The 20,127-nt window shown below is 38.8% G+C and overlaps 1 protein-coding gene across 1 annotated transcript in view; it reads left to right on the top strand.

Annotated features, from left to right (window-relative positions):
- The window catches only part of ZFAND3 (zinc finger, AN1-type domain 3), a 23,163-nt gene extending 12,987 nt beyond the window's left edge, over positions 1 to 10,176 (top strand). Inside the window, exon 2 of the mRNA XM_010297326.1 lies at positions 7,513 to 10,176. Within this exon, the coding sequence (XP_010295628.1) occupies positions 7,513 to 7,667 (155 nt within the window). The 3' untranslated portion in view covers positions 7,668 to 10,176. The remainder of the gene's footprint in view (positions 1 to 7,512) is intronic.
- Positions 10,177 to 20,127: the final 9,951 nt, after the last annotated feature.

Below are 20,127 nucleotides of genomic sequence, written 5' to 3'. Positions count from 1 at the left end.
TAGGGAAAAAAAATAGTTTGTTGGCTTTCTGTGCAAGTAAAGTAGTAAGATAAATAGGAAAGTGAATTTGAAATTAGCACAAATTGGGATAAAAGGTAGTTTGTTTGCAGTCTCCACAGTGCAAAACCGCATCTCTTGCATGCTCCCTTAAAGCAGCTTCCTAGACTTATGATCTTCAAGAAAATAGAAGATACTTTGAAACACAGGTTATATGTGACTAAACTTGGAAAACAAAGCCTTTGCCTTGCAGTCTAAAGAATTCTTGCAGAATCTTTGACCATACCTGTCCAGTGGCTGGTGCAGGATTAAGAGGATGTTATCTTTCTTTTGTGTACTATTTCTTCCATTCATTTCCTGGGAAATTTTTTTCACCAGTAGCTTTTCTCTCTAATGCATGCTCATACATATTGCTTTACCCTCTTTGTGGTAGGCAGCAAAATAGAGCAAGAAAGGGAAAAAAAAACCAAAACCCCAAAACTTTGTTCCCGTCTTTTCTTCTCAGCATAAATCCAGCAGTAGACATACAAAATAGATCTGCAGTATCTCGTAAGAATCCTGAGTCTCAGACATGAAGTTTTACATAGCATCACAGACGTCAGGGACTTGTGTGCTTCTAGCATGAAACCCGAGATTACAACTGACTTAAGAGCAGGATGGAACACTGAAACGCCCATCCAGTCCCGGGGACAGATTAGCAGATCAAAAGAAACATTCTAAGGTGTCTTTACCACCTCTTTTCTTCTTTTTGATTCAGTTCTTGATCATTTTGGTAGTCATGAGTAAGTGTAGACAATCTATATAAAGAAGAAGGTATTGAAAGTCAAGTTGCAGTGACCATGGCAGATAGCTAGAAAAACAAGTTAATAAGAAAAGTACAGTTCTTCCTGCTGTGTGTTTCCTGAGTCTTTTGCAGCTGTGCTGTTTGTGAAGGAACATGGAACTGAAATTGCCTTGAGAGGGCAATTTTTAAGATACAGTGCGTTAATATCTAGAGACGTCTAACTTTGAGCACACAGAGGTTAATATTCCCCATCCACTCTTCCTGGAGTGGAAATGATAGAAATGACTGCCTCAAGCTATGTTTTGTGGAGTTTTAATAAATACATCTATTTGGTTACAAAGCTTCACCATAACGTGGCTTACTCCCCTTTCCCCGTGGGAAGGAATGACAAGATTCCTTGCCAAGTTACTCTGAACTCATTAGCACTAAAAGTCCACGACATCTTGCAAAGCTGGGAAAGAGAAACAGGAAAATAGTTCAGCTCGCTTATTTCCAAAAGCTTGTTGTTTAGCTTGTTGGGATTTGGGTTGGTTTGGCTTTGTAGCAAATGTCAGTAAAAGTGAACGTTCCTTGAGCTGTGTAATGAAAGCTGACAATGCCAATGCAGAGCATTCCCCACAGAAGAGAGAGGAGATATCATTAGAGTATATGCAAGAATGGAGCTGTGTAGGAGGAGAATAATACAAGATATTGGCAGACTAAAATATTTCTATACTCTAAAATAGGAGTGCATACAAGCTGCACTGGAAGTTTTGCTAGGCTGGACTGTAGCACAATTAATTCTTCCATTGCTGGATGCTCTTTCTGAACAATCTCCAAAATATTAGGGGAACAAAGCTAGATTATATTGAAATCCAGAAAGCAAGCGTGTTCTGACGTATTCGATGCACAAGTCTTTAGGATCTTGGCTTTGTATCTTGGTAGCTATTCTACTTCTACATTCATTTCTTACCTATTCCGTATCTTGAAAAAAGAAAAAAAAGATCTCCCTCTCACACTTTTTTAATGGCTTTATTGTTAGGATCATTTACAACACATTAAAGTTACCTTTCCAGTTGGAAGGGATGGGGGAGATGCATAAATGTTTCAGGAATTACTAGACACTTGAGGGGAATGATGTCCAATTATTCTGAACAGTGCTGCAGCAGCATGTATCACTGCATGAGCTAATCTCTGCTGGTTAATCTGCCTGGTTTTGCTGTGTTGTATGATACCCTGTAGAATTGTTCACCTTTTAAAGATATGTTAAAATCTGGTTTTGTGCAGAAATCTGCATGTAGACTCACACATAATCTTGCTAGATAAGAAATCCTTCAGTAGAGAATTTTTGCAGCACCATCATCTCTTAAGGTTAGATGGTATTTTTAAGTTCTGTTTGAACCTCTGATGATTAGAATTTCAAATTAGCAAGAAAGGTAAAATTTCTTGCGAAGCATGTGAAGAATCTAAAGCACACAGCACAGAAATCTGTGCAGGAGTAAGTCTATGCCATTATTAAGACTACTTTCAAGTAGGCTTTGTATAGGGGATCTATACAAACACAAGTTGTTTATTCAATAAAATTTGGAAGTGGTGTAAGCTGAAAATTCTGGCAGTTTTGAACTTCTGCCCTTTGACCTGGGTATGAAAATGATAAATAGCAGTACTAGTGGGCGGGCAAGATGATTTTAAAGTGTCAGGAGCTCTGATTTTGTATGGTAGTATCAACTTCACTTTCCTTTACCTCCCAGTGGAAGCTTCTTTGAATCAGAAAGGGTCAATGTAGTATGTAAGGCTAAATTTTCAGAGCAGTTACTGCATGTAATGAAAACACAAATGTCTAGCTTGAGCAGTTAAAATGATTGATGGTACTACTGATGGTACTAGCAATGATATTTGAATAGCTTAGCTTTTAGAAATGCAAGAATGTACATCTACACAAGCGGGGTTCAGTTTTCTTCAGTATTCACCGTATGACACATGCACTGTATGGTAAAGTCCAAAAATGCTCTCTAGTCTTAAAAAACAAGTTTGGATATACTGAATATCAAGCAGTTATTAAAGGGTAATTGTGGCAGCATAGGACTACTCTTTAGGTAATTTACATCAAGATGTTTCAAACAAGGACACACATTTACAAAGTGGCTTAAAAACATTTAAAAGTAAGCTATATACATATTTAATAAGCTTGTTTGCCACTTCTACCACTCTTCAAAACATGCTCAGAAACAAAACAAACAAATCGCTCTTCCTTTAGCAGCTTTCTGAATGTCTCATAGGTGAGATCAGGACCAGAATCTTGGGGTGGGAGAAAAAGGAGCTTCCTTCCCATCTCGAAGCTGTTCACATAACAGGGATCATTATATTTAGTATGTATTTTGTGTAGTGGTGTGATGTTCTCCAGCAGTACATTAGAAGAGTCTGGGACTACTCCATGCCTGGACAAGGACGTCCCACCAGTGTTGCTGTGCTTCTCTATTGGTAGTTTGCAGTAATCCAGTTATTGGGCTTTGTCCATGTTCCAGAAAGTCTGAGCACTTTCTGTTGAGTTAACAAAGAAAAAAAAAGAAATTTAATAAAATCAGGGACCCTCCAAAATTACAATATGGGTTTTGTGCTGTGGCTGCTTATGCCATTTAGTTGAATTGTTTCTGATGCTTCACATATCATTTTATTGCTACTTTAGCAGCTTACTGTTTTCAGGATTTGAAGGCAGAAAGTTAAGAATTAAATGTAGGTTTTAGTTGAAATATTTGCTTATTGTTATTCCATACTCCCATCTAGCCAGTGCTCTTGAAAGTAACAACAAGGAAAATGCAGTCATTTTTCACCATCACCCATGCACAGTGAACTGTAGGTCTGTGGCATTCTCTGGTCTTGAATAGGGAAGATTATTTTGTTTTCTGTCCTCTCGAATTGCCTTTTCCCAGCAGATTTTTCAGGAATGAAGAAAGCAACTTCACAGTTGCTTGTGTGCGATCTGAGACTCCCTTCAAGTGGTGGTTTTTTTGGATGTCCTCCACAAGAGATTCATCTGTATGGGTACAAGTAAGGCAGAGATGGTACACTGCTTTATTGCTTTCGCCATTTATGCTCTGGTGATGAAATGGAAGTGAATTTTTGACTATATATATTGTGAAGTAGTTTCTGGGGCGCTTAGGGGAGCTCAAAGGTTTTAAGGCACTACATAATGTTTTTTCAACATGTTTGCATTCAAGGCCCAAGAAGCAGGTGATTCACAGTTTACTTCTAACATCAGAAAATAATAATTGCAGTGCTGTGAGATGTATGATTACATTTTCTAGACTGAAATCTTCTATGCTTAGAGTGGAAGTCTGGCATATTTTTGGTTGATGACTAGGGTAAACTAACTATAGCTGGCAGATGGATTCCCTCTTCCAATGCTCTCTCCCCTAGCAGAATTTTACTTATTTTATCTTTTAGTTATAATGTGCTAAAAGAAGCATTTCTGCAGTAAAATCCTTTAGGGTAGACAACCTGTATTTGATATCTTCCCATAATGAACTTAACAGTAAATACACAGCAAGAGTTCATTTATCTAACTTGCTTTATAACCATAAAAGCAGAGTTCTCAGGAGAAAAGGTTTAACCGCTAAGTCTGGATTGGTTTTAAGGATCAAAATAGAAGTATATATATTGGTCTTCTGCCCCAGTGCACATAAGAATGGAACTGTTGTAAAAACTGGTGGTCTTGATATGACATCAGGCATTTGTGCCCATGCAGACCACAGAATGTCCACTCTGATTTCCAGACCAGTGAAGAAGCAAGGAGTGAATATAGCAGTCATAACTTAATAGAATATATCCACTCTGAATTAAAGAAAAAATGTTCAGAACTACTGTTACTCAGCTAGCTACTATATAACAATATTCAAGTCCTTTACATTTTAAATAAAACCTACAAAAATACAAGTTCCAATCTTTAAAATGAGTTAGGCATTTGGAGCAGTGGGACTAAAGATCTGAAGTGTCTTTTGGAAATGAGATTTCCAGAAGATCCCCGCTGCTAATTCAACAAGAAGCAGCCCCCTCCATAAGAACAGCCAATATATGAAAAACTATGTTTAGTAATGTCCAAAATGTGCTTGGGTATTCTTTCATTGGGTATTACAAATTCTAATCAGCAGTACATATTTAAATAGATGCAGAATCATAGAATAGTTTGGGTGGAAGGGACCTTTAAAAGTCATCTAGTCCAACCCCCCTGCAATAAGCAGGGACGTATGTATTACTGAAATTAGAAATACTTTTCCTGTAGTCTGTGAAAATGAAAATCACTTGCTGTTCTTTGTGGACAGTTATTCTGTTCAAGAACGCATAAGGAAATACCTGACGAACAGAAAAAACCAAATAATATGTTTCATCTGGAATACAAATAGTATACAGTACAGCTTTTCCTACATGAAAACAGGTGCTCTAAAAAGAACTAAAAGGTGTTCAAAAAAGGAAATTAAGATATGGCAAAGCACAAAATAGACTGTGCTGGGTGTGGCAAAGTTGAAAGGAAAATCATGAAATTACACTGGTTTACAAAAGGCAGGAGGCTTTGTAGAGGGTGAGGAGATGGGGCAATTGAAAGGTCACATTCGAAAGTGATAAATCATGTCGTATATGTATTTTCTTATTAAATTTATAGAATTGTCAAAAGGGTCTTGCTGAAGCTGTGTAAGATGATTGTATACATGTTCAAGATCTCTTTTAGATAACATTAAGTAGCATTTATACATATGCTTGTTAACTGTGTGGACAGGATTTGTAAATCCCATCTGTAATCTAGATGGGTAATCCATCTGTAAATACCAATTTTTATCTACAAGGGACTGAAATGAGTTCATCCCAATCTGTATCTGCAGGGTTTCTTGCATCTGCTTCTTACACATCCATTGCAGACAGGAGGATGAACTTGATTTTTTTGAGATCATCTAGTCAGATATTTATGTATTCTTGTGCCTGCAGTGGACATTGGTTCAGTAATTTGAAGTCTTATTTCAAGACATAAGGGAAGGCTTCAGTCCATGCTTTCGGTAAGAGAGAACTGAGTGAAACGCCTGTTCAGTATTGAAACTATAGTCCAAGGATGTTTTCACTTTAACAATCAAACCTTGAATTTTTGGCACATCAAGAAAGATGTTTGTCACATTTCAGTGTGGTATGACCCAGATTGATACTGAAGCGGAGGCAATGATCACAAGGGGCAAAATAGGTATCAATTCAATCTGCATCTTTCCATCCTTATTTCTGAATCACATATAGCAATATAGAAAACTTGTCTTTTTTGCCTTTTCCTAGACTGGGTTTCAAAGCCAGCCATAGAAATAGTGTTTTTTCATAGCTGCTGCTATTGAAACAAAGAGCAAAGATAGATCAGTTTTTCTTCAGATCTTTTTTTTTTTAATAATTCCATGTGTGATACTTTTTTCCCTTTCTGTTTTCTAAACAGTCACACTAACATAAAGGTAGCCTGTTGTTCTCTCTGACGATTGATGCTTTATAGTCCAGGAGCTTGAAATACTTTACACACTTTTTTTTTAACATATATATATGTATGTATGTGTGTGTATATATATGCGCACAAACACACGCTTTCTCAGTCATTAACTCATTTTTATCCTTTTTCATCTCTCCAATATAATAATTTTGTGGTTTTAATATCTTTTGAGCATTCAAGGAGCAGCAGTAACGTAAAGCATTCAGCAAGAGGCAGAGCAATGTGCTCTATGCACCATCGGGCAGGAAAAATATTGCAGCATAGGTGATACCATACTTTGTTTCATATACGGTGGACTACATGAACCCTGCAACTGTGTGACTCTTTTCCCTACTATATCATCTTAATACTACTTATCACTGTGTAACATTCATATTTGAGGCAATTTCTTTACTGTTATAAATTGTTAGGGTCAAATAAGAAAAAAGCTGAGTATAGACTAGAAAGAGGTGGCTACTGAAGATCCCCTCCTCAAGTGTAGGAAGAAGTATTGCTAAGTGTTTCTGAATCATGTGCTCCCTGGACAACTGAGTAACACTGACTAGCTTTACACAAAGAGACAATAACCTACATCTTTTCAGCTATAGAACAGGATGGTGTGGCATGACATGTCCCTGTGTCAAATGGCTGTTCACCCCCTGTGCTCAGTGTCAGAACAGTTCATGAAGAGAAGCTTCTGAAAACTGGAATACTAATGGAGCAGTGAACTCTCCCACAGTCGCTGCCTGCTTGGGGTGCTGGCAGTAAGGAGGCAGCAAGGTGCCTAGATTTAACAGTTCTGACTTGAATGCCTGCTTGGGACCTAAATCTGGAGTACCATAGGCATGAATTTCAGAAGTGACAACCAACTCCACATAAAGTAGAAAAGATTTCAGTGATGGTGATCAGATTTTTTATTTTTTTTTCCTAAAAAAACATTAGCTTTGTTACTATCTGGGCATAGCTAGTTTAGACAATTTGAGGGGCTTCCTCTATGACAGGATGGCAAAAAAACCCCAAACGTAGTATGACTGGAGCTTTGATACTGTGTTGATAAATACTCAAAAAAATGTGGTAAATAATCAGGTATTTATTAATACCCTGTGAGGAAGAGAAGTAAAAATTTAAAGCTGACATTAATTTTTGAGAACTGACTAATCCCCCAGTAGGTGATCCTTCATTTCTGATTCAGGTAAGATTCTGACACTTTAACCAAGTCCTTAACTGTTTTTTGTTTTTTTTTTTTCCTCCCTTTCCATGGTAGGTTATGTGTTCTGTATGTTACATCGCCTGCCTGAACAACATGACTGCACGTTTGACCACATGGGACGTGGGCGTGAGGAAGCCATTATGAAAATGGTGAAACTGGATCGGAAAGTAGGGAGATCTTGCCAACGCATTGGCGAAGGATGTTCCTGAGTGCAAGACTGCAACCAAATGCTGTTCTCTTAGTTCACTAATGTTAGCCTTATTTAGGACAAAGTCAGCCAGACACCTTGTACTAGGCAAGTTTCAGACTACAGCCAATCAGTTTCCTTTCTTTAGCCAACCGTCCTGGTACTGTAGTTTAGGGGTTGATGGTGGTTGAAATTGATTTCTGGCTGGTTACTAAGGTGCCTGCTAGCCACCGTATAAAAATAAAACATGAAGAAATATTATTTTTGAGCATGGCTAGTGGATTTAAACAGAACAAGAAAAATCCAAAGGCTTCTGTTATTGCTGGAGTCACTCTAAAAGCCTTACGCTGGAAACATTCCAGCTGCAGAGTTAAAACAAATAGTTGTATAGAAGCTGGTGTAAAAGTCTGCTATGCACTTGGCTTTCGGACAAACTGTTTAATGTGCAGCCTTTCACCTCTTCACTGCTAGTGAATCCTGAGGAGGTGAAATTCTACTAAGAGCAGCAACTGCAGCTGCTTAAGCCCAGAAGACCTGACTGGTCACTCGTGCCTTCATCGCGTGTGGCTTTTGAGTTAGGCAGTGTCACCAGCATCAGGGATTCTGTTGGGGTAGGAACATCTTTCTGGTTCTTCCCAGGAAGCCAAAAAGAAAGGGGGACAGAGATTCTTATGAAAAATTTTTATATCTATCTTACTATAAAGAACCTATCAGGGTTGTGGGTTGTTTTTTTTTTCTTTCTTTTCAGTTAAATTATGATCTCACTTTAAAGCCAACTCCATCCCAGAGCAGTAAATGGTGCATACTTTTTACATGGCATCCACAGAGATTCTACAAGTTGTGTGAACAGATTCCACATACCTTGAGCAGTGCAGCCATTCCCACTGGCCGAAACCTGATTGGCTCTTGTTTGCCTTTTGCTAAGTGCAGGTATCTGATAATTGATCAAATAAGGCTAATTCACAGCACAGTAGCCATGGCTGGATTCTACAGACTGACTTTCTGTAGCTAGACTTATATACTGGGGAAAAAAAAAGGACATTTTGTAGCAAATGGAATTCAGTAACAGTATTGGGGAACAACCGGTAAAACACCCTTTTTCAGACTGAGTTTGTGTTCCTCACTTCCAGAGTGTCAATGCGATAATCACATGGGCTCTATCAATCAGCCCTGTTTCTATGCAGCTGAACGCTCTCATGAAAATCTCTGCCCACATCTATTGCAAAGCAAGTATAGCAAGTGAATGTGAAAAGCATTACATGGAGTAGAATGTTTTGGCTTTGTTTAGACCTATGGTTCTGTGTTATGGTATGTCATGTTGAGCTGAGCTGAACTGAATTGCGCCAGTCTTGTCAGTTTGGAAACAAAAAAGCAAACATAATAATCGGCATGTCTCCTGCTGCACACAGGGCTTATGCAGGTAAAAAAGGATTCGTATCGATGTGGCCCAGCTTAAGCCTAAGTGAATTTAGCTTCTCAGTGTATTAGTAAGGTTTTAACAATCAGGTAAATTTGTAAGAAAATCTGAGAAAGGGAAAGATTTTGTCTCCCCTTGAAATACTGGGCAGATAGATAGAAAATGTCAGAGGAGTGAAGTAATGTGTCACTTGAAAAACCCCAGGGTTTTGGGAGTAAGCTCCTATGAGTCATCCTCCATTCTACTCGTTACAGGTAATTAACTCCTTATAGGCCAAATTACATTGTTGCTTTGGTAGCCAGCTAGGAACATTTAACAAGGAGACTACTAATTTAAAGAAAAAAAGAAAATATCTATGTCTCCCCACACACAAACTCAGCATCTGACTGTATTAGCGTTAATTAACCATGAAGCAAATCAGAAGTGTCCCATCATCATAAAATGTAAGCTATCCAAAAGGCAAGCTGGGTTTTTTTATTATTGTTATTATTCAAGAATATGAAACCAGCAGCAAAATCTTCTGTAATGTGCTGCATTTTCAGGAAAGGGTCCTGGTGAGAGGGACTGTCCAAGGATATTATTTACATTTGCCATGAATTGTTCAAAGAAACATGGATTTTGGTGGCTGCTGTGATACGCACTTTTTTTTCTCTACAAAATCCGACATAGCATTTGATGGGCATTCTGATTGATACGCAAGACTTCTCTGCATTAATACTGAAGATGCTATTTTGTTCCTCCTTAATATTCTCTTTAATCTCGTTACAAGTGCACAGATGATTTCAAGGTGGCTGTTGAGAGAACACTACTTAAAGTTCATGTGAATTATGGACAATGTTCACTTTAAACAAAAAAGTTGGGGAGGGGGTTGTTCCTTTGCAGTATCTGTTCTGTGAAGTTTGTTAAACGTAAAGAAAGCTTAAGTTCTTGTATCTTAAAAGAAGATCTTATTTAACCCTTTTGTGTTCTAGATTTACTTACACATGTAGCCTAGAGCTCAGTTTTAGTTTAACATTGTGAAAATATTAAAAGAATCTTGTAACTTTATTCTTTTTCCTCCTGCTAAAAAAAAATTAAACCAATCAGATTAAAAGTTTGAATTCCTTTCTGCCTATTCCAACAGGTCTTGCTATTTTGCACCATTTCTGCTGCAAGTTCATGTAAGAAATATGAATGGGGCAAATACCAACATCAGGCCAGTAACTTCAAGCTGAATTTAAAATTGGTGGAAGGTGGGCACTATTTTCTGCCAGTTTGGAAGGGGGCATAATATTTCTGCTGGGTTCAAGTCTAGTCATATATTTTGTAAGCAAATCTGGCCAAGTCTACTGTAGCCTGACTATTGGTTAATTTAATTTTGAAGTTAGATACAGTAGTCAAATGAACAAGTTGTTCATACTCTTAAGTCAGTCAAGTGCATACTGTGCGCTATGTCATTGGCATCAAAGTTTTAAAAGGTTTTAAATGTTCTTTCATGCATTTTGACAACTTCTGCACCTAGAGGGGCTGTATTTGTAATGGATAAGTAGAGGACGAACTATTGTTTCTTAATCACTTAGATGCTAGAAACACAAGGCTAATCAAAAAAGAAGGGAATGTATTAGAGAGAGGAGCAAGGTGACTATTTAAAAACAATTTTAAAAATCCTCAAATTAATGTGATACTTTCAATTATAAAACCGCATGTGATTCTTGAACAAGATGGCTGTGCTATATAGTAAAGGTAAGTTATATGAAACAGCTCTGCCTTTTCATCAAGTTTCAAACCTATGGTCAGGGCTTTGAGAAAAATAAGAATTGCCCTTGAAGGTTGCTGTGCCAGAGCCTGTCCTTAATTGCACTGTTTTCTGTTTTGAAAAGGTTTAGTGTCTGAATGAGAAGCAATGTTACCTGTAAAATGAGGTACCTGAGAACATGAAGTACTCCTCAGTAGTGCACAGGCCAAGACCCTGAAAAGAATCCTGGTGCAATTTTTGCAGTCCAAAAGTAATGCTAACTGCTTGTATTTACTCCATGGAAGGCGATACCTTCAAAACTTGAATTTTGCATTACTTTCTTTTGGACAAGTTGTATGCCCCTGGCCTCTTGAACACTTTGTAACTTTGTACTCATTGTGATGTTTGGTTCATTCTACAATCATAGCGGTTCCTTCTGTGACTATGCTCCAGCTTAGGGATAGAAGTGTGCTTTTTTCTTAATCTTACTACGCCTATTTCAGTACAAAAACTGTCCAGGAAAGAAGGTTGATACTAATGGTGTCATAAAAATACAGGTTTTGTAATAGATTCCAAGAAATGCAGCACCTATGCTCACAGTTGATGCACAGTTAAGTGCCCAGACAAATGAATTAACATTCTCTTTGTTGTAATGCAGTTACTGAAATTGACAAGTCATCAATAGAACAGCAAAGAGAAGGTCTAATCCAAGTAAGCCCTCAATGCCACAGTGAGACTGTAGCCAGTTCATGCTGGAAATAATTTTGTATGCTTCTGGGAATTTTTATACCTAGAAAACAAAGAAAATTTTAAGGCAACACTACTTAAAATTAACTGTATTTATTGGCACCAGATGTTTATTTCATCACTCAAATACCTGATTAGAATTCTGCACACAGAACAAAAAAAACAGAAGGATGAGTGAACTGTGGTTCAACCCAAAAGCTGCTGTGGCAGGAGTACTGCTTCTGTTCTAGTGTAAACAGTACATAATCTTATATTTAGCAGAGACTGTGTCTGTACAAAGACTAGTAAAGTGTCTCTGCTACACAGAGGCCCACACTGGAAAAACAGTTTAATCTTAAATTGTTCAAAAAGTTCACATTTTACATGGTGAATTTGGGAAATGTATCAGCAGCTTTTCCAGGAGAACAAACCTTAATGCTGCTAGAAAGAGCCACTCTTAAATAACAGTTCTTAAAGACATCAGTGAGAAAAACATATTTTTCTTTCCCTTCCTAGTCTTCATTCATTTTTTCTTTTTCCTGAGGCAGTCAGCATGTGCAGCTGGGCATTTAAAAGTAGTTCCGCTTGAATGTTGTTCTTTTTTGCTTTTCAGTACTCACCACAGGGGAAAAAAGCATCAACTTTGTTCTTCTTGCACACCCCTGCACATTAGTTCAAGCAGACTAAAATACAGATGTTAGTCTATAGAAGTGACAGCCTCCTTGTGCATTGTGATAAGTTTCAGTTAATTGAAGAAATAGCCTAACACAGACATGACTGACTTGTTCTGGATGTTAGGCTGTGGGTTTTTTGAACTTCAATTCTGTGATACTGTTTGTATACACCTTCCCATAAACTCTTAACTGCCTCATCTTTCAGTCTGAAGTTGAGCCAGGAGGAAAGAAGGCATGAAAGCCAGAGGCAGAGGATGCAAATTGACAAGTGCTTACTGAGGACATCCACCTTCCTTTTCAAGTCAGTTCAGATCATAAAATGGTAAAGAGGCAAATAATTACTTGCCAAACAGCACCAACTTTCTTGACTTGGTACTACAGAAAACTGTTTTGCTTTATCTTTGTGAATATACCTGTGTAGATTTTGTCTGAGTCAATTCTGCAACATACGTTATATGCAAAGAAATGAAACAGGACTGTCATAGTTAGAAAACATTTTTGATGGATTATTTAGTAATAACTACATATTTTGCTACAGGACCTTCCTATTTTGCAATATGCTGCTATTTTCTTTGGAAGAAAAACAAGCAGAACTTTGTAAGACTCACTGTAAACAATTTCAAATTCAATACATGCATCTGAAGCATTAGGAAAAGATTACTGAAATTATATATAGTTTTTAAAGATGATGACTGCATCTTCTAACAAAAGCGTTTTGTTCTTCAGATAGTAGCAAGTGTTAATAGCAATGGTTTAACCATAAGCAGAATGTTCCTTTCTGCTAGGTTTGTGCAAAGCTAATAACATGCAATAGGATGCTGTGAGTTAATAACTTGTAGCACGGTGCAGTGACTGTGTAAGTAATGAGAATAAAATCATAGACACCTACTCTTGTCTGTTGGCTCTCCCTTCACACAAAAGGAAAGAAGATGGCACCCACTGTTTCCTTGTTGCTTAATCCCTTTTATTCTTTTCTGAGTTGCAGAAGACACTTACCTTCCTTCTATCAAGCATGCTCAGGGAGGATGGAAAACCACATTCTAACTAGAGTTTTAACTATCTATTTTTTTTTAAAAAAACCCTGAAGTGTTTGACACTTCTGAAAGCAAAGTGTTGTATTCTGCCATATCAGAGATGCAACACCACAAGGAGCTCTTTAGGGTTCTCAGCACACTTGAAAATGCTGGGGTTTTTTCCTCTTAAATTGTTCAGGGTCTCTTTGAAGCAATCTTTAATGCTGTGCCTTTTTTTTTGTATCATCTTTTGAAAGGAAGGCCTGCACTATCAGCACTTCTGCATTAAGCAAGCTAAATGCAAGGTTCATTGTTAACTCTGAAAAGTAGAGATTGAGACTAAGCATTTCAAAAGGAGCAAATGCATGCAAAACTCTTACAGGAGGGAGAAGAGAATCTGAGTCCTCTGCTAGATAAACTAAATTCAGAGTTCATTGCTAGATAAACTAAATTCAGAGTTCATTCTAGCAATAGTTTGGGTTTTGTTTGGTTTCTTGGTTTTTTTCTTTCTTTCTTCTACAGTGTTTAAAGTATACTACCTTGGCTTTAGATTCCTGAAAGCTTTAGCCAGACTAGTTTCTGGAAATGTCTTGTAACATACTACATTTAACAGCAGCATGAGGAAGATGATAAGCTCCAAGAAAAACTTTAAGCTGACCACTGTTGGCTAGCACAACTGTTCTTGTCCACGCTAGAGTTTTACGATGATGGCTAGCTAAAAATGTGTTAACTGATCCAGCCCTATCAACTTTGCATGAATCCTGCTCCTTTGGATAGTCTGTCACACACACAACACAGGTAACAGAGGTGTTACCTTTATTCTGTCTGCATACAGACTTTCCCCTTCATTTACCCCCATGTTTCTATAGATTAAAATACTAATCAGGTAAGCAGCAGTTAGTTATAAAGTCTATAGCTCTCCAAGTCACACAGCATACCCATTATTTTCTCTTTCTGTTTTTGACTTTGGTCTTAGGTCTTGTCAAAAGTAATAGTTCCAAACAGATCTCTCTATACACAGACACGTACACACACCCACATCTCTCCTGGAACATCAAAGGGCTGAAGTACAATTACACTGCTGAACTAAAGCCAGCTTTCACTATCTGCATACCCACATACATATAATCAGTCCTTGTCTGGCTTGTCTTCTGGGGAAGTGTAGCATGTCCCAATATCTTAATGTGCCTGTTTAATAGTAGCTGTAGTTTAATCTTTAGTAGCTACTATAGATTTAGTCCTGGAAGCATCATTATGCTCATTTACAATTACATTAAAAATATGCCCCCCAACAGCTGAGAAGCTTGAGTGAACACTAACAGTTGGGTTACTGATATTTTTCAATAGTGTGACTCATGCTAACTCTGAAGGGATGGGTGAAGGGTGCATGTGTGTGCGTAGGTGTAGCAGGGTCAACTAGGTGCTGCTGACCATATTCTAGCTACTACCTTAATAAGCAATACTTTGCCTCAGTTTGAGGTAGCAGCCCCTGCTAAATTAGTGGGAGCAGGGAAATAGGTGCTATTTAAAACTTACTACCTGATACCTCTGTCGGCCTCTGTTCTAGCTCCCATACAGGCCTTCACTTCTCTACTCCCTGGCTTCTCCACTTGCTGTAATTTCCACAGGGTTTCTCCATTACACCTTCTGCAAATTCTCCCTCATCAATTACAATGCTCCCCCCCCAACTGTCATGTTCAAAGACAGAGGCTGAGGCTATGTGAAGACAACATAACAGTAGAGATGATCACATCTAGTGGTACTGAGGCTTGTATTGCCCATAGCTGTTTCCATCTGTAATGGAAATGTTATTTTCAAGTGTTAAATGACTACTGTTATTTAGTATATGAAATTCCTGGAACTGTCTTAATATGCTGTAGAAAATAACATTAAGGCTGAGTTGTAATTCCAGTTTAAACCCCTTCTTCATTGCTCTTAACTTTCTCTGTGGACTTTCCCATTACAGGGAACCTTAGGGCTAGCTTGATACTACAGCCACTGGAGATATGCAAGCAGTGTTTAATAGTACCTCTGCAGGTACCGAATACCCATCCAGACCAAGATTAAAAAATTTTGCCTTTAATTCTTTCTCTCTATTGTTAAACAAATGTTGTTATTATGTGGATAAAATATAAAGCTATCACTCACTTAACAAGTAATGCTAAATGTTGATCACACTGATTGATTTAAAATTATTAGCATGTGGTTGATACTATGGGTTGGTTTGGTTTCTTTACATCAAGCTTCATGAAGACAATTCTCCACTGTCGCTACTACTGAAAAACAGGCAGATTTGATTGACATAGAAACCATTGGTCAAGTAGACTCAAGTCAAACTTCTTACATAAATCAGAACTAGGTTCTTGCCTTTGCTGTTCTCAGTCTGGATAATAAAGGTAAAGCCAATTATGCCACCTCAGCTGCATGCATGTGCAAGCTATCTGCTGGCTCAGCAGCTGGACTGGTGCTCTGCACTGTTATCCCAAGCCCTGGAAGATCTCAGCATTCACAGAACGTATCATGCAGGAGCCCCTGAAGGCAATCAAGTTGTATATTGCACCTGCTCCTTCTAACCACAGTTGTTGTGTGAAACAATAAAATTGTTTCTAAAGACATACGATGTATTAAACAAGACAGTGCTGATATGTGATTGAACTGTGCTTTCTGGGGTGGCTTGCTTTCATCAGCCTTTGGCTGATAGCAGAAAGGTAGCAAAGGAAATTCAACAGCCTATGGAACTTAAACCACTTCACAGGAACTACAACAAGTGTTAGGCCCTAATCAGTTTGCATACGTCCAGCAAGGGAGAAAGATTAATGCAGGCTTTAACCTTTTGCTTCCCACCAGCACCAATTCAGTCACTTAACATCAACACAGATAGTCTTCCTTAGCCATCGTTCAGCACCTTTCCAGAGTAAAGGCAAGGAGGCTCAATTATTTTGAGAACAGTCTGAGGCTTAAACATCAGCCAGAACTAAATATCTACCATAAGGATTACACAGTTTCATATAAAATGTACCAAAATAGAATTTGAATAGTGAAATGTATTTTGAATACAACACTACATTTCAGATTTCTTAGCAAGCACTATGGGAGCTGAGATTGGGGCATTAACAGCAGAAAGAACAAAAAGCAATAGGCTTCACAACACCATATAATTCTTCACAATAAGACAGTCTGACCCTTGCTGTTCTTACTGTTTATGGATTTCTTGGTGTAATTTTCTGTTTGAGAGCGCTTAACTGTGAACCACAGTTTGTGGATACTGTGTAATTCCATTACTAGATGACTGCTACTCCAAAGCATATGAGAAGAATGAAAGCATTAAGTCTTAAAATGGCTAATTTTTATCCTTTTTTTTAGATCATATGGCTAAGGGGTTGATCCCCTACATATAGAAAAACAGAGAAATCGAGAGTAGTAAATTATTCCAAGGAACCTGTGTAAACTCTTCCTGCACAGAATTCATCAGCATGTTAATTCAGAGCTGCCAAGTAAATAGTCTTCGGTTTTAAAAAAGAAACCCAATGATAAAGTGACTTGCTCACTTCAGCCAGAAGCACATTCTTCATGCCATGCTTCTATTGCATACAAATTATTCAATCTGCTATCCATGACTCCTGGGGCCCTGCCTGTGCCAGTATAACCAGACAAATAGAAGTAGAAGCATTGCATGCCAACTCTTAGAGTCAATGAAGGCAGCTGAACTTCAAAGGTTTGCAACAGATAGATAAAGGGTTTACATGCTGCTGTTCTAACCAGTCTTTTGTGTTACCTCTCTGGTGTTATGTAGGCCTTTATGGAGAAAGCATGACAACTGCTTTTGTATTGGTGAGGCACCAAACTAAGACTTAGTCAGAACACCAAAAAAACCCCCCAAAACTTTCCTTCTCAAGGATCTGGAACCCAGTCACATTGCTCATGTTGCAAGAGGCCTAGGTCACTCACAGGAGAGTCTCACACACAGAGGCATTATTTGATCAGAGACAACAGACTGTGCAACCTTCACCTGCAGTCTGTTCAGCAATTTGTTCATGTAATTTGCAAGGTTAGAGAAGTAATACCAGGCTTTCATGTATCCACTTATCCCAAATTATTTGAATGTGGTAGCCATCTCTGATACAGAGTACAGCCCAAACCCACCCATATACGAGAATCAAGCTCTGTTTGCGTATTCATCCATACTGACTATGCCAAACCAGGAAAAGAAATGTCATCCCCATTGAAGACTGGCATATAAGTTCTTCATCACTCCAAAGTCATAGGCTGTATAAATACCTTTAGAGTCACCAGGCCAGGCTGAGACCTGTGCGCCAACCTCTTTACAGAGAAAGAGAGTACAAGACCCTGCTACTATGGAGAGAAGTGACTGTGAGATTTCCTGCACCATTTTTGGTAGACAGGCAGAAGAACAGGGTAGTGCTGTGTAAGATGCTGACAGGACAGTGTTTGTGCAGCACTGGAGCTAGTGAGGCATCTGCTGTATTAGTTTCATGCTCTGCCCCTATATCACTTGGCCACAATCTGCCTGTAGTCTGCAGACCCTTTCCTCCAGCTGTAGAAAAGGGCCTAAGACCTCCTCTGCAACAGCATCTGCTCAATTTCTCAGACAAGTGGCAGATCAACACTGTGGCAAGTGATAGATCAAAAGCTCTAGAAGAGCAGTTAAAGAGACTAGAACTCCACATGCCACCTTGGATTGCTGAAGTCCATGATGAAACCTTTTCCCATTCCCCAAGTCTTGTTCCAGGTCCTGAACAGCTGGCAAGCAAAGATCAGTGAACATACATGCTCCACACAAGCCTCCTTCCTACATCCCACCAACTCTTGTACAAAGTTCCAGTGGTGGCTTGGTATTTGATGGTGCTCAGAGGCTTGGTGGGGGTGGAGAGGGATGCAGGACTTGGGTGGAATATCCTCCTGGCATGCAACAAGGACGGTTGCTTGGCTGGTTTTTAGGATTAGCACTAACCAGCCTTACTAGCCAGGAATCTAGCAGTTCATTTAGCAAACTGACAGCGCCCATTTTATCATCTTGGACACAAAGCTTCCTGCAGAAGCTAGTTTAGTTACTGACCCTACCTGTGGGTGCAGCAAGGCCAAACTGTTCCTCAGGAACAGAAACCAGTAGATCTCTCTGCCACAGTTTCATTCTCTAGTTTGCTCAAGATGAGCCCTGCATCAAGTGACTGCACAATGCCAAGATATGACATAACATACCTGACTCCATACTGAACTAATGCTTTGGCTCAGTATTTGATTTGCACAAGAAATTGAAAACAAATAGACATGGAACATTACTGAAAGGACAGGTCACTACTGAGGGTGACTGGGCTCTACACTAAACTGATGACTTCTTACAAGCCATTTAAGTTTCCTGTTCTTCTCTTTCTTGTGCTAAGAGTGTGTTTGATTTTGCTTGCAATGTTGTAAATGTGGCTGTTTCCTCCTAGAAGCATTTGCCCTTTGGGAAAGGGATCAAAGTACGCAGTCATATTTGTAAAGCACTGAAATACTTGTAAAAAAGTGTTAAATATATACTATGAAAAGGCTGTCTGTCAGTATTAATTTCAGAATAGCATAAAGAACCTTTTCTACCAGAAAAAAAGCTGCCTGTGTATAGGAGAAAGGGTCACACACATATTTATTTTACTGAGCATAAATAAAGGCAGTATGTGGCTCCTGAAGGAGAATGTGAACAAAATAAACTCAGAGGCTGAAGGTCAGGGTTTAAAAGACTTTCATTTAAGTTTTAGCAGCCTTGAAAGTAGAAATTCTCCACCATCTAACATGGCTACCTCTTCCATAGACCAGGTCTTTGGTAGCACTCCAATTTCACATCTATATTTATCTAATGATCAATGGACAAAATTTATTGAATTGCAGCATTTAGCAGCTGAGAAGTAAGAGAGGTATCAAATAACTATGAAGACTTCTGGTATCTGGCTGAAATGAAACTTGCTCCTAGACAAACTAGCAGGTCCTTCAGTTTGACCATTAGGATTCCTTCCCTTCCACCGGTACTTAAAGAAAACCTCTCTGGGAATGCTGCAGCATCACAGAAATTGCACAAGACTTCTGTAAATTTCTGGGCTAATAGTGAAAACTTAAAAAAGCCCCAACAAATACTAAGTGCTGCAAAAATGAGTTTGCTACCATCTCTTTAGGCAGCAAAGATTGCAGACAATGTCACTCTTCAGAAAGTGTTTTAGTTTGATATCGCTAATAACAATTCTGTAGACAGAAATTAAATGCACAGCTTTATGCAACTGTGCATACACTTCAGCATGAATAATTCTACTTAAGCGCTATGGGAAATGAAGTGAGCAAAAGAAGAAACACTTCTTTATAGTAACAAGAGGGTCTGATGTCAGGAGAGAAGCAGCCATCCATCCTAAGGGCACAACACACAACTGCATAGGTTCAGTTGCACTGACCATTCTTCCACTCCACGCACATGCAGAAGCAGTTCTGTACTTCCCTGGAGTATTGCTCAGTGTGTATTGCTTGGCTTGCAAAGGCATTGATCAAACTAGCTTGCAAACCCGGCCAACAGTGCCAGGGCTGTACTTGTTTACAGTCAGTCTGGTGGAACCCTTGCCACCAAGCTAAACCTGTGGGTCTTGAACAAGTCCAGTGCTGAGATCTCCTGACTGCAAATTTGCTAGCCATGAAGTGCTCAACACTTCAGTCAACACACTACAACCATGCAACAAGGACAGTAGCAGTGACACTGTCCAGCCTTCTGTAAAAACTTGTATTATTTCCTATATTTGGCGGAACGGCCATTTTAGCAGCTAAACTATGCCCAACCTTACCCTACTGAGCCTCATGGCCCACTCTATACCCCAGTATAGTCGATGCTTTGGCATAAAGACCATTTCCTGTTGGAAACTGGGTAAGGTCTCTTCTGCTCTAAGACCACCAGGCCACAGTAA

Source organism: Phaethon lepturus, unplaced genomic scaffold (genome assembly GCF_000687285.1).
Source record: "Phaethon lepturus isolate BGI_N335 unplaced genomic scaffold, ASM68728v1 scaffold27791, whole genome shotgun sequence".
Classification (NCBI taxonomy): domain Eukaryota; kingdom Metazoa; phylum Chordata; class Aves; order Phaethontiformes; family Phaethontidae; genus Phaethon; species Phaethon lepturus.
The sequence above is the reverse complement of the archived record's forward strand: the minus strand, read 5'-3'. Positions and strand labels throughout refer to the sequence as shown.